This window comes from Zingiber officinale, chromosome 3A (genome assembly GCF_018446385.1).
Source record: "Zingiber officinale cultivar Zhangliang chromosome 3A, Zo_v1.1, whole genome shotgun sequence".
NCBI classification, from domain to species: domain Eukaryota; kingdom Viridiplantae; phylum Streptophyta; class Magnoliopsida; order Zingiberales; family Zingiberaceae; genus Zingiber; species Zingiber officinale.
In genome coordinates this window covers 20,110,816-20,123,220 of record NC_055990.1, presented here as the reverse complement: position 1 = coordinate 20,123,220, position 12,405 = coordinate 20,110,816, and the positions used below count along the sequence as shown (strand labels likewise).

Genomic DNA, 12,405 nt, shown 5'->3' with positions numbered 1-12,405 from the left:
TTGGAGTTTGGTGGTGGTGGCCGGACCTCTACTACTCTTGGAGAATTGTGGTGGCCGAATCTTGCTTGGAGAAGAAGGTGGCTTAGGTGGATTCTCATCTTGGTAGATCGTTGCCCACACAACGTCCGGGATAAGAAGAGGAATACAGTAGAAGATCAAGAGATTATTTGCTTACAAAGAAAGGTATAACTAGTAATTATTTTCTGCATCATATTAGTTTTCTTTGTATAGTTATTTTTGGAAATACCAAACACAAGAGGCATATGATTCTAGAGTTTTCGGATTTGTTATCAATTTGTGTTTCTTTTGTTTTATTTTTCGAATTTGTGATTCGATTGTTCTTTTTTGTTAACCTAGAGTTATTTAAGAAAATTAAATATTAACTTTCCTTAAAAGGCTTTGTCTAGGCGGTGGTGGATGCTCCCATACCCAAGAAGGCCATGTGCCTCGCCATGCAGTTCTGGAAGCCAATTTTGGAAATTAATATTTAATGGAATTAATAGCATAAGTGGATTTGGATCAATAGTGTTAAGTTCCGCTTGCGATCCAAATCTAAATCATCAAGAACAGATAAGTTAAATTTGAAATCAATGATGTTAAGTTCTGTCTGCGATTCCTAATTTAACTTCTAATGAACACAATAGGTTATTTAAAGAAAGGTTCGACACTTGTACAAAATTTTTATACAGTGGAACCGATACGATTTTCCTAAGACTAACCAACATGAAGATGTTTGGATAGCTCATAGAGGATTCACCGCTCCTTACGAGGAGACGTATACCCTATGACCACTCGTTAGGATTATTACTCAAAGTCTTTGGTTAAAGCATCACATGTTAAGAGTATGAGTAATTTGAATCCGTAGAACGAGAAAGTATTACTTGGCCTAGGTGTGAGGTAATCAGTCTAGTGGGGACAGACACATAGACCATGTCCTAAATCAAGTAGGTATAAGACGAGTGAAAGGAACAAGGCACGACTCACTGTGGATGTTGAATGGTTTAGAATTAGTTCTAAGATCAACTATGATTTTTCGACTAATTGGAGATCATGATATATTATTAGGTGTCACTCATAATTGTTCTATAATTAAGTAGTTAATTATGGATGACTAAAATAAACTGGGAACTTATTGGGTCACACGCACTAACAAATCTTTAAAAGACTTAAAACAAGTTAATGAATAGGATTCTTAGATCAAGAGATAAATGTTTGGTTAGACCATACATTAGACAAACATGGAAATATTTGTTATGATGGAAACGCGGATAAGTTACATCTCTTATGGTAGAGTTGAACTATATTTGGTTTAATCATAAATTAGTCATGAACCAACTTGGTTTAGTTGTAAACCAAATCAAGGGATTAATGAGTTAATTTTTTGTTAAGAGATAATGGGTTAAAATTAGGTTTTCTAATCCAACTCATTAAAGAGAATTATATAGATGTAATTGAGAGAGAATTAGATACAAATTTTATTATTTAGTTGATTAAATTTTTAGAAATACAATCCTCTTCTCCCTCTCCCCTCTCTTTGCGAGAAATTCTTCTCCTTGTTACCGTGAATGTCTCTTTGTGTGAGAGGTGGTCCATATGCGTGGCCAGATGTGTAAGTTAACATCTCTCACACACACACACACACACTATATATTATTTTGTTGATTTGAAGTTTCTAAGTTTTAGCAAATAGTTATTATAGTAGTATAAAAAATAACCATAATTTCAAAAAATATATACATAAAAGTAGAATGGAGTATTTTTTATAATAAATATTAAAAAAAACTCATTTCAAATTCACATAAAAAGACTCATTTTAATTTTTAACCCTTTTTTATTTTGTAAGGGGACCTTAAGCCCACGTCATCATCTTCAATGGCTGCAACTCTGCTTCCTCTTCTCCTCTTCCTCGCCGCCGCAGCCGCCAATCCCGCTCCTGCTTCCGCCTGCTTCTCTTCCATATTCAGCTTCGGAGACTCGATCTCTGACACTGGAAACTATCTCATATCATGTGGCGCCACGCCCGATCCCGTCGGCCACCCGCCTTACGGCCAGACCTTCTTCCATCGCCCCACCGGCCGCTGCTCCGATGGCCGCCTCATCGTCGACTTCCTCGGTAAAATTCTCCGTCTCAATATTGATTTAAATAGCCCCAATTAATTCCTAATTTTCCCCCCTTTTTATGTGCAGCTCAAGAACTTGGATTGCCTTTGGTGCCGCCGTATCTTTCCGGGGAGACCTCGCCGGAGGGAGCTAATTTCGCCGTCGCTGGTTGCACTGCGCTCGACAACGACTTCTTTCGATCGCTAGGGTTGGAGATTTCATGGAGAAATTACTCCTTGGGAGTACAAATGGAGTGGTTCCAGCAACTGCTTCCCTCGATTTGCTCCTCTTCCTCAGGTCAAAATTCGATCTTTTCGATTTCGATCGATTACACCGTATTTTTATCGCTCCCAGATCACAAACATCGAATCTTGCGACTCAGAGTGCCGAAATCTCATGGCCGATTCTCTGTTCCTCGTCGGAGAAATCGGCGGCAACGACTACTGCCACAGTCTCCTCCAAGGACGAGCAGTGGAGGAGGTCAAAGCCTTCGTTCCCGACGTGATCTCCGCCATCAGCTCCGCCATCACGGTATGAACAACTAACTCGATCAAATTTCATTCCCAAATCTAAACTTTGATTCGATTTTTAGGAACTGATCCGGCTCGGCGCGAGAACGCTGGTGGTTCCCGGAGCCGTCACGCTCGGTTGCCTGCCCATTTTATTAGACCACTTCCGGAGCAACGATGCCGGCGACTACGAACGGGAAACAGGGTGCCTCAAGTTCCTGAACAGATTCTCAGAGCACCACAACGAGCTGCTCTTGCGCGAGCTGAACCAGATCCGGCAAGCAAATCCCGACGCCGCCATCATCTATGCTGACTACTACAACGCGATGGCGGCCATCTACCGGAATCCGCGGCGCTACGGTGAGTATCGGTTCGATCGATCAATTCCACGGAGTCGACGATAATTCCACTGACTTGCTCGCCGTCGGCGTAGGATTCAGCAGGAGCCCTCTGGTGGCGTGTTGCGGCGGCGGAGGACAGTACAATTTCAACGCGTCGGCACTGTGCGGCGACGAGGCGGTGACGGCGTGCCGCGACCCGACGGAGTACATTAGCTGGGACGGCATGCACTTCACCGAAGCTGGTTACCGGGCCGTGACCAGCGAATTATTGGGCCGATGGACCGAGCCTTCGTTGGCCCAAATTTGCCCCCAAATCGACGCCAATTTCTCGCAGGGAATCCACGCTTCCATTTAAGCTACGTTTGGTTTGATGTAATGTAATTGAATAATGTAATCAAATTTGTAATGTAATGTAATATAATCGTGATTACATTACTACGTTTGATAATGTAATGTATATAATCTTTAATTACAAGGATGATTACATTCTTTTGTTTGGTGTCCATTATTTTTTATAAGGAATGTAATTCGTATTATTATAAAATGACAAAAATATCCTACGACCTCTACCGGTGGGCGTTACATCTCTGTCGGAGTTTGCGGTCGCCGTCGTCGCCGGTTGCCGGTCGCCGCCGCCCATCGCCGACGGCCAGTCGTCAGTCGCCGGCAATGGGGGGCAGGCGACGATGGGCGGCGACAGATTAGGGGTATATTTGACATTTAAATTTTTGTTAAACGATGACCTTGTAATGTAATCGGATTACAATGTGTTTATTTTGTAATCCAGATTACAAAACTTCATTACATTTTGTAATACAAATTACCTTACATTACAAGTTAAAAATGAAACCAAACAAATTAATCAACTTTGTAATGTAATCTGGATTACATTACTAGAAAGATTACCCTCTACCAAACACAGCCTTAAGAGCTTCGGGTCATGAATAGACACGCAAAAATAATAATTAATATTACATTCGATATTAAATTATTGTGCCGATAATAATAATAATAGTTAATCTAAATAAAAATTACGACTAATCGACTAATCCACAGATTTAAAAAAATAAGATTAGCAATAATTAGATTTTATTGTTTGTATAATAATTATTTATAACTGAGACTGATGGTTTGTTTCACAGAAGTTTCATTGCATGAAGATGGAGCATGATGGCTGAACATGATCTGAGTTCAATTTAACTCTGTTGGTTGTCTCTACCAAACACCAACAGATTCATCCATCTTTCCATCCATACTGCTAAAGCTAGTAATCACTAAACCGATAGAAACATCGACAGATTACGCACACGATCGAGCAGAATAGGAAGCTCTACCGACCACCCGAAGCTTCTTCTTACTCCCTAGGCCGAGCGAGCCAGAGGGAGCTCAAGGCACGGAGACGCGAGAAGTAATCACTTATGGCGAGGAATGCCCGAGCAGACTGTCTTATAGTCAATATCCGATGCATTTGTTGTAAGGTTTGCTGCCGGAGATTGTCAGCCTGGAAAAAGTTATCGAAACCGATAATGTGGAAATCTTCTGAACTAGAACACTAGACTAGTTCCAACGTATAACAGATTTCATGGCTTTACCTGCCGAAGAAAGTTCTCGAGAGTACCGAGTTTCCCCATGGCCATAGCCATCTGACCCATGTAATTTGCTACATTTCCTGACGATCCCGAGGGACCGAGAGAACCGGCCAATGTTTCGGCTAGGGACTGCTGCAAGGCCTCCATCCCTTGAGAGAGGGCATCCTCAGCCTGCTGGGATGACTGTTGGAGATTGCATATCCCCATCAATTGCTGCTCGGTTAGAGGGTCGAGCTGGTTTGCAAGTAACTGTAGCATCATAGCACATTCAATTAAACAATAGACTCAAAGGAGAAAAGAAAGACGACGGCCAATTCAAATGCATACCTTTAGAAGTTCAGATGATCGGAAACCCCCGAGCCATAGGAAACATCTTTCAGCCGGTGTCTTCCACATTCCCGATAATATGTGAAAGACATCTGCCTTTGCGGCAACGCCCTTGAGCCTAAATATTTCCTCATAGTGTGCCATGATACCATCGATGCTAATGCGTAGGTCGTTTTCACTCGCATGAGCATTAACTGCTGCTCTCAGTTCATTTGTCTGTCGGTTATGTTCTTCAAGCCATCGTGCATATTCAACATCAAAAGCCATTGCGCCTGCAGTGATGATTTAACACCCATGATCATAAGACTCAATCGAACTAAATTCAACTAGATTGACTAGTTTTGGCACAACTTTAAGTCACAATATCAGTTAAGGATAGTTTTTCGGTTTGAGTTTCATGGATAAGGCCAATGGCGATTTAAATCAGATCAAACTGTCGTGCGTAAGGAAATTACCATTCCCGCCCGTGTTATGTGATTGATCTCCTGAGCTAGAGATGAAAATACCCTGCAAAGGATCCATATTACATATGACGACCCATATGTTTGTGGAAAAATACCTCAATAGGACCGAGACAAAGATGCTCAGATCGGTCGATACCTGCTGACGAGCTCTTTGAAACTCCTGCTCAAGTTGGGTCAGCTTTACTCTACTGCTCTCTAGTTGTTGTACATAAGCCTTGTAGCAAAGGAGAAAAGGTTAATGCCCAACAATAAAGAGACAAGTTACATGTTTGTGCAATTTTCTATCGCAACCAAATTGCGCCGCAAAAAGCTTGTAACAAGGACATAGACAGCAAACCTTTTTCCTTAACCGACTCTTTCTGGCAGCTTCACGATTTTGTGCAAGGCGACGAAGAGTCTGTGCAGAAAAACAAAAAGAACATATAATGGATAGTGTGTGCAACTTGGACTAATTATGTGGAAATTAACAGAAAATCTGAACATATTATTACCTTTTGATCGAGTGTTTTGTCTTTCGACCTATCACTAGAATCAGAAGCTGCAACAGCAGCAAGTTGACCATGTTCGAACTACAAATTAGTAGAGATATCAAAAGATTTTCAATAGCTAAAAAGTAAACTCCTTTTAATCTTATCAGGAAACAAAAGAGCATATTGCATTATAGTGTAGCAATTAACTCTCATAACCACGAATTCAAAATCCTAAGATGATCATTCATCAAACTATTGAAAACTTGCCAATATGAAGTGATCTATGGTTAGAATTAGAAAGGAAAAGTTGACGAGTATGGTTTTATATGAGTGTATCAGTGAAGACGTAGAGCAAAGTACTATGGGGAACCGGCATGTTGCATCAACGAAAGCATGCTATTTCCTTCTGTCTATAAGCAAAAAATGAGGAGAGGGAGAGATGAGTATGAGATGGTTTGTTGGATAACTCAACCACTAGTAAGAGTAAACAAAGAGTTAAGGAAGGAAATCTGAACATAAGAATGAAGCTATGCCACTTAGAATAATTCCGTTAATATTCAAAATAATAATTTAGCTGCGGTTACAAATAAAATACAAAATAGACCATGTTGCAAGTTACTTGACATACCCTACATACTCACATATATGAGGTATGGACAGAGGCATTCCCACTATATGAACTCATAGAGGGCAGCAAAGTAGGTCTAGAGAAAGGAAAAATATACACTGAAAAAGCAGAATACATGAAACTTTCGTATCCTTTTTAGGAATGACAGTACACGAGAAACAAATCTTAGTTTGGATGATGCAAAACATAATCCATGAAGGAAATTACTGAATCTCTATTTGAAAAGCAAAAGAGCAAAGAAATTACCCTCTGATCTTTCTCATCAGTGTCCACATCTGTGGAGGTATCTGTCCTGGGACTACCATCTGCCATCACGGCAAAAGTGATGTAACTCGGTAGCGGACCCTTCTTTTGTAGTGCCAATGACTCAACAGTAGGCAGTTGGAGTGTTTATGTCGGTAGAAACTCCTGAAATCGGCAAACCGAAAATAAAGTGGAACTAGCTGGATGAATATAAAGCAGTTGTACAACTATGCGGGATCATGCTTTACCAAGAATACCTGATCGAGAAGGATCAAAATGAATGGCTCGATGAGTCATACACTTAGTTGCCACATCTGCATAATGGCAAAGCATGAAAATGAAGCAACGACTTAAACTCCAAATTAATTGATATGCACATGTATCCTACTACCACTCAAGTCCACTGCTAAGAGATGAAACTAGATGCTAATTCATTTTCAGATTTACATGCAATACACCGATATTTAAGCATCCCAATCTGTCTTCCTTGGAACCAAATAGAAAATTGTATGTACAATTAAACCAAACTAACTTCATTCTACTCTCCAATGAACAAGAGTTAATATCTCGTTAATGAACAAGACTGAACAATGATGCAGTAATATGGTCCCATGTATTGCATAATAATCTAAGTAATTATAAAAGAAAACAAACATTAGCTGACACAAATTACTTGGCTACCAGACGATTGAATGACAGAAGATAATTATACAAAAATCACTCATGTACAAGTCAATAGTAGCACTAGCAAGATACCACAAACTATTTGAAACAAATACTGCACTGTATTATGAATTCTAACTTACTAAAAGACTCAAGATAGTTCGATTGTCGGGTTTTAGTGAATGAAAAGAGTATTGAGAAATTATGTTGAAGTGATAAAGGATATCTATGATATAGTAGCTAGTAATGCTAGAGCTACCAAGAACGTATAAAATGAATTTCCTACAAGTTCAATCAAGAGTCAGCTTTAAGGCCTTGTCTTTTTTACATCAATGAACTTCCCATCATATTGAAGATACACACCCTCTTTCACAGATACATGGTCAACTGTGGTAATAAATGATTTTTCAGACCTTATAAATACAAGAAAACTCTGACTCAAAGAAAAAAAATGACCTTTCTCAAATCTAATCTTGTATGCTCGTTAGATACAGTTAGTAGATGCATATCCTGTTAGTGGCAACAACTTCACAAAGATTCGTTACCAAGTCAACTGTTAAGAATCTCTTTCTCTTTCAAATGGTCTGGCAGAAACATCTATTCTACTTGCTTGCTCAAATATCCATCCCTTAGAAAAACTAATGGATCAGAAACGCCCAAAATTCAGCCGACAAACGGATTGCAAGGCACAGTTTCATTCCAGAAACAGGTTCGACTACTAGTCTAATACTAGTAGAGGTGGATTGCAGGAGCCAAATAAACTTAAAAGCAATATCTATCGAGAGGCGGAAAAAAAAAAGAATAAGAAGAATAAAGCATCTAAAGATTATGCACATGCATGTTCTGAAGCACCGTAAAAAGTTCTCAGAATCAAAGGCCGCAGTTGGCTTGCCATCTTCCCTGTACCGGCATCGAGGAGGAACAACTACCTTCAAAGCCTCGATTTTTCTAACGCCATAAAGCTACCAAAGCGTCGAAAACGAGGAATCCAAAAGCCTCTCTTCTAGCGGCGACAGAGCATCTCCCAAAAAATTACAAAGCAATAGCGATCCCCAAACACTTGTCCGTACGCAGAAAGGGAGCGGCAGCGTACAAACGACGACCGTCCGAAAGGGGGATATTTGCGAGGAGCTCCAACAACAAAATCAAATCCTGCTGCTCCTCGCGATTCCGGACGAATCAGCCACGAAGGCGAGATCTTGGGAGTGCATGGGGCGAGGAAGACGCAATCCTGGCTCCAAAACCCTAGATTTGGGAGGGACGCCGAAGAGGAACCACTCCCACTGCTCGTCGCTGCTATTTCTGATGCTCCAACTACAACTTTGACTCCATTCCCTTCAATCTCTCTCCTATCTCTATCTGGTTCTTAAATCATTTCTCGCTGAAATTTACAAAAGAAATTCGAAAATTTTCTATTGGAAAGAGATTGAAAATTTCAAAAATTGCTGACGCTGGAGCGCAATCAAATCTGGAGTCGTCGTTTCGTCGAAGAAATGCTTCTTAGTTTTTTGTTTGGAGGGGATTATTTTTAGTTCTTAGTTTTTAGTACGACGGTTGACTTTCTCAATTTTTTAAAAAATAATATTAATAATTTCACTTTCTTATAAAAAAACAAATTAAATCATAATTTTGCTCCATTTATGAATTAAAAATAAATAATAATTCAATCTCTACGAGGGTCCACAGTGCGGCAACGGCGCCAACCGCGCGGGGTCCAGACGTCTCTAACCCACTTTGATGACTGAAGCTCGATGGTGATTGGCTCTTCCAGTGGGACCCAACGAAAATTTGGTCAAACTTTAGTCAGTTAAGTGAATGTAATTGGTGGGAGGAATAAAATGGAAAATTAGGTGGCTTTTGAAAATTCCACAACTTCAACTTTAAACGGGCCTTAAAGAAAATGAAATGAAATTTGAGAGAAAGCAAATGACACGGACAAGAAACACCTTCAAATTAAATTTAACGACATCTCTTCTCCATCTCCCCTTTTCCCCATTCCCCACGATTGAAGAGTCCAATTGCATATTTTCGTTTTACATAATAAAATTTATCTTCCGTATATACACCGATTTAGCTTCTCCTCCTCGAACTGAGTCGAGCATGAATCAGACAATTTGTCTCCTTTCCTCTGTTCTTTCTTCTTCTTCCATGGTCTGATCAAATAACCACGTCCCTTCTCTTCTTGGGCAGCGGCTCGGGGTTCCCTTTCCGCATCATCGCCGCGAACTCCTCGTAGTTTATTCTTCCATCCTGCATCAGATTCACAAGCCGACTCCAGTCATTCTCATCATCATCATCGTCGTTGTCATCATTTTTTGGGTCTACTTACATTGTCCACATCCGCCTCAGAAATGATCTCTTTGATCTCCTCTCCGTCGTAGAGGTCCTTCTCCTTCAGAGCTTGCTCAAGTTCTTCCTTGGTGATGTAACTACAACGAAAACAAAAATGCCGGTCAGAGTCCTTTCGGGCTTATCAAGTTGTTAATTTAGTCGAAACTTGCCCGCTGTTATCCTTGTCGAAGTACTGGAACGCCGTGTAGAGATGCTCTTCTCTGTCCATTCTGTTCATGTGGACTGTGGCTGTGATGAACTCCTCGTAGTCGATTGTTCCGTTGCCGTCCGCGTCGGCCTGAATTAGGCGCGAAGGATTCAGGGTTTAGGGTGTGTGAGGTTAGAATGCAACTAGAACTCACAGCTTCCATTAGCTGTTTGACTTCGAATTCGGAGAGCTTTGTGCCTTGGGAGGCAAGCCCTTTCTTCAGTTCTTCGAGAGTTATCGTTCCGCTGTTGTCGGAATCCATGTTCTTGAACATTTCCTTCAGCCCCTTGATCTCCTCTTCAGACAAGCATCCTGCTATCACCTGTAACCACAATAGCTGGATTGGTAAAATCCCAGTATCTGATACACGAAGCCAAGAAATTCACCCTTAAAGCAGCCTTCTTGAATTGGTTCATCGCTCGGAACTGCTTCAATCGATTGAGGACCGCGTTATCGAGTGGTGTATCGGGTGCTTCTCCATCTTCTTTGATCCAAGGATGGTCTACATTTCAAGTTCATCGGTGAATCAAATCCGAATATAAATGAAATCGAGTGGAAAAAAGAAAGGAAATCATACTCAGAACTTCAAAAGCAGTCAGTCTCTGTTCGGGATCCAAATGCAGCATCTTGTTAACGAGATCTTTAGCTCCGGGCGAAATGGCAGGCCATGGATCGCTAGAAAAGTCAACCTGCCCTCTCAGAATAGCATTGAAGATCCCATGTTCCGTTTCTGTTTCGATAAATTTTTAGATTTGTTTACTGAAAAAGATATAAACTGCTAAAGAATATTGTCAAAAGTACCAGCCCAAAAAGGAGGAACTCCACAGAGAAAGATGTAAAGCATGACTCCGATGCTCCAGATATCTGCTTCCGGACCGTATTTTCTCTTGAGGACTTCAGGTGCTATGTAATATGCACTGCCGACGATGTCCTTGAACACCTCGCCTGTTCATGAGAAATCTGAAGAACTTGATCAAAAAGATATCTTTTTTGTTTTTTTTGGGTGTTTATGGAGGGGAGAAATGGCGTTTTGATTAAAAGAGGGATCTTGACCTTGTTTGAAGAAGACGGAGAGGCCGAAGTCGGTGGCTTTGAGAGGGGAGTCGTCGTCCTTGTTGAGGAGGAGGAAGTTTTCGGGCTTGAGGTCGCGGTGGATGACGCCCATGGAGTGGCAGGTGTGGACGATCTGGACGATGGTGCGGAGGAGGGCGGCGGCGGCGCTCTCTGTGTAGTGGCCCTTGGCGATGATGCGGTCGAAGAGCTCGCCGCCGGCGCAGAGCTCCATGACGAGGTGGACGGAGTGCTTGTCCTCGAAGGCGCCCTTGAGCTCGACGATGTTGGGCTGGCCGGTGAGGTGGTACATGATCTGGACCTCGCGCCGCACGTCCTCGATGTCCTCCTGGTTGGTGAGCTTGCGCTTGGCGATGGTCTTGCAGGCGAACTTTTTCCCGGTGGCCTTGTGGGTGCAGAGGTGGGTGACCCCGAACTGGCCGCGGCCGAGCTCCTTGCCGACGGAGTAGGTGGCGCGGACGTCCTCCATGGGGCGGCCGAGGACGGGCCCGATGGGGGCAGCCGGCTTCGCGGTCGGGACGGGGGGCATCTTCACGGGAGAATCATTATTGTTATTGTCGCCGTTGATGTTATTGTCATCGCTGGCCTCGTCCGGCTGCGGGGAGGAGTTCGCCGGAGCCTTGGTGAAGCAATTGCCCATGGAGGAGGGGATGGGGCTACCGGAGGCAGCGGAGAAGAGATTGCATGAGGAGGAAGGAAAGTTTTGGTGGTGGGGAAGGAAAGTTTTGGAGGAGACAGAGAACATTTAGGAGGAAGGGAAGTTGGGATCGAGGTGAAGAGATATTGGCGGGAACCAACTGTTTTTCTTTATCCTAACCGAAACGATAATTTGTCTTTTTTCTTATAATAAATAATTAGCAAACAAATATTTTTCTTTAATAAAAAATCATTTTTTTTTATAAATTACTTTTCTTTACTTTAAGAAGAATTGCTTTGGGGAAATATTTAGTTCCTAGAAAACTGTACACTGGATTTTGCAGCTAGAAAACCTTCTATAATTAGTTCATCGTCTTCTACCTCAGAAGCAAAAGACAAAGAGATTACTAAAATTAGTAGAAAAAAAAACTAGCTATTTTGAGCTTATCTTATCTTGTTTGCCGCCTCTAATCGTCTATCGGAGGACTGTTCTTAAAATAAAATTTTGAAAGATAAAAATTTGTTTCTTTGTTTTTCAATTAAAGAGCATATTTAGATAAAAATATAAACCGCAATTATATTTATATAGACCGTGTAAGTAAGTTTCAATCTAGTGGTTAACACATGAGGTGTTATCATCAATGAAATTTGGAGTTCGAATCTCGATAAAATCAAGAAATGAATTGACGAAAACACTGAGGACGAACATATTTATCTTTTTACCATCAGTGTAAGTAAGTTTCAGTCGAAATCATATATTAAAATTTTATAATAACTAAAACACATAACATATTCTTAAAATATCTCTTATTTTTTTTTAATCTA

General features: G+C 41.3%; 3 protein-coding genes across 5 annotated transcripts; 1 reads left to right on the top strand and 2 right to left on the bottom strand.

Annotated features, from left to right (window-relative positions):
* Positions 1–1,846: 1,846 nt before the first annotated feature.
* On the top strand, positions 1,847–3,451 carry LOC122051288 (GDSL esterase/lipase At1g28580-like). Its single transcript, XM_042612333.1, has 5 exons — positions 1,847–2,113; positions 2,188–2,397; positions 2,483–2,631; positions 2,693–2,969; positions 3,043–3,451. The coding sequence occupies exons 1-5, from the start codon at positions 1,873–1,875 to the stop codon at positions 3,303–3,305; spliced, it is 1,140 nt and encodes a 379-aa protein (XP_042468267.1). The 5' UTR covers positions 1,847–1,872; the 3' UTR covers positions 3,306–3,451.
* Positions 3,452–4,022: 571 nt separating this feature from the next.
* Positions 4,023–8,837, bottom strand: LOC122051289 (transcription factor TGAL1-like). Of its 3 annotated transcripts, none has more exons than XM_042612334.1 (10): positions 8,169–8,837; positions 6,929–6,985; positions 6,675–6,836; positions 5,822–5,899; positions 5,668–5,727; positions 5,467–5,544; positions 5,322–5,373; positions 4,867–5,138; positions 4,543–4,788; positions 4,023–4,451 (listed from the first exon to the last, which is right to left on the bottom strand). In XM_042612334.1, exons 3-10 carry the CDS (start codon positions 6,738–6,740, stop codon positions 4,305–4,307), a joined length of 999 nt encoding a protein of 332 aa, XP_042468268.1. In that variant the 5' UTR covers positions 6,741–6,836; positions 6,929–6,985; positions 8,169–8,837; the 3' UTR covers positions 4,023–4,304. The 3 variants fall into 3 exon arrangements, with proteins under 3 accessions (XP_042468268.1, XP_042468270.1, XP_042468271.1); XM_042612336.1 differs by having other exon boundaries at positions 8,187–8,837; XM_042612337.1 differs by having other exon boundaries at positions 8,264–8,837.
* A 613-nt stretch (positions 8,838–9,450) lies between these two features.
* LOC122050244 (calcium-dependent protein kinase 2-like) lies at positions 9,451–11,689 on the bottom strand. Its single transcript, XM_042611168.1, has 8 exons — positions 10,927–11,689; positions 10,675–10,818; positions 10,451–10,603; positions 10,260–10,375; positions 10,028–10,195; positions 9,836–9,963; positions 9,664–9,763; positions 9,451–9,584 (listed from the first exon to the last, which is right to left on the bottom strand). Exons 1-8 carry the CDS (start codon positions 11,687–11,689, stop codon positions 9,492–9,494), a joined length of 1,665 nt encoding a protein of 554 aa, XP_042467102.1. The 3' UTR covers positions 9,451–9,491.
* Between the last annotated feature and the right edge of the window lie 716 nt (positions 11,690–12,405).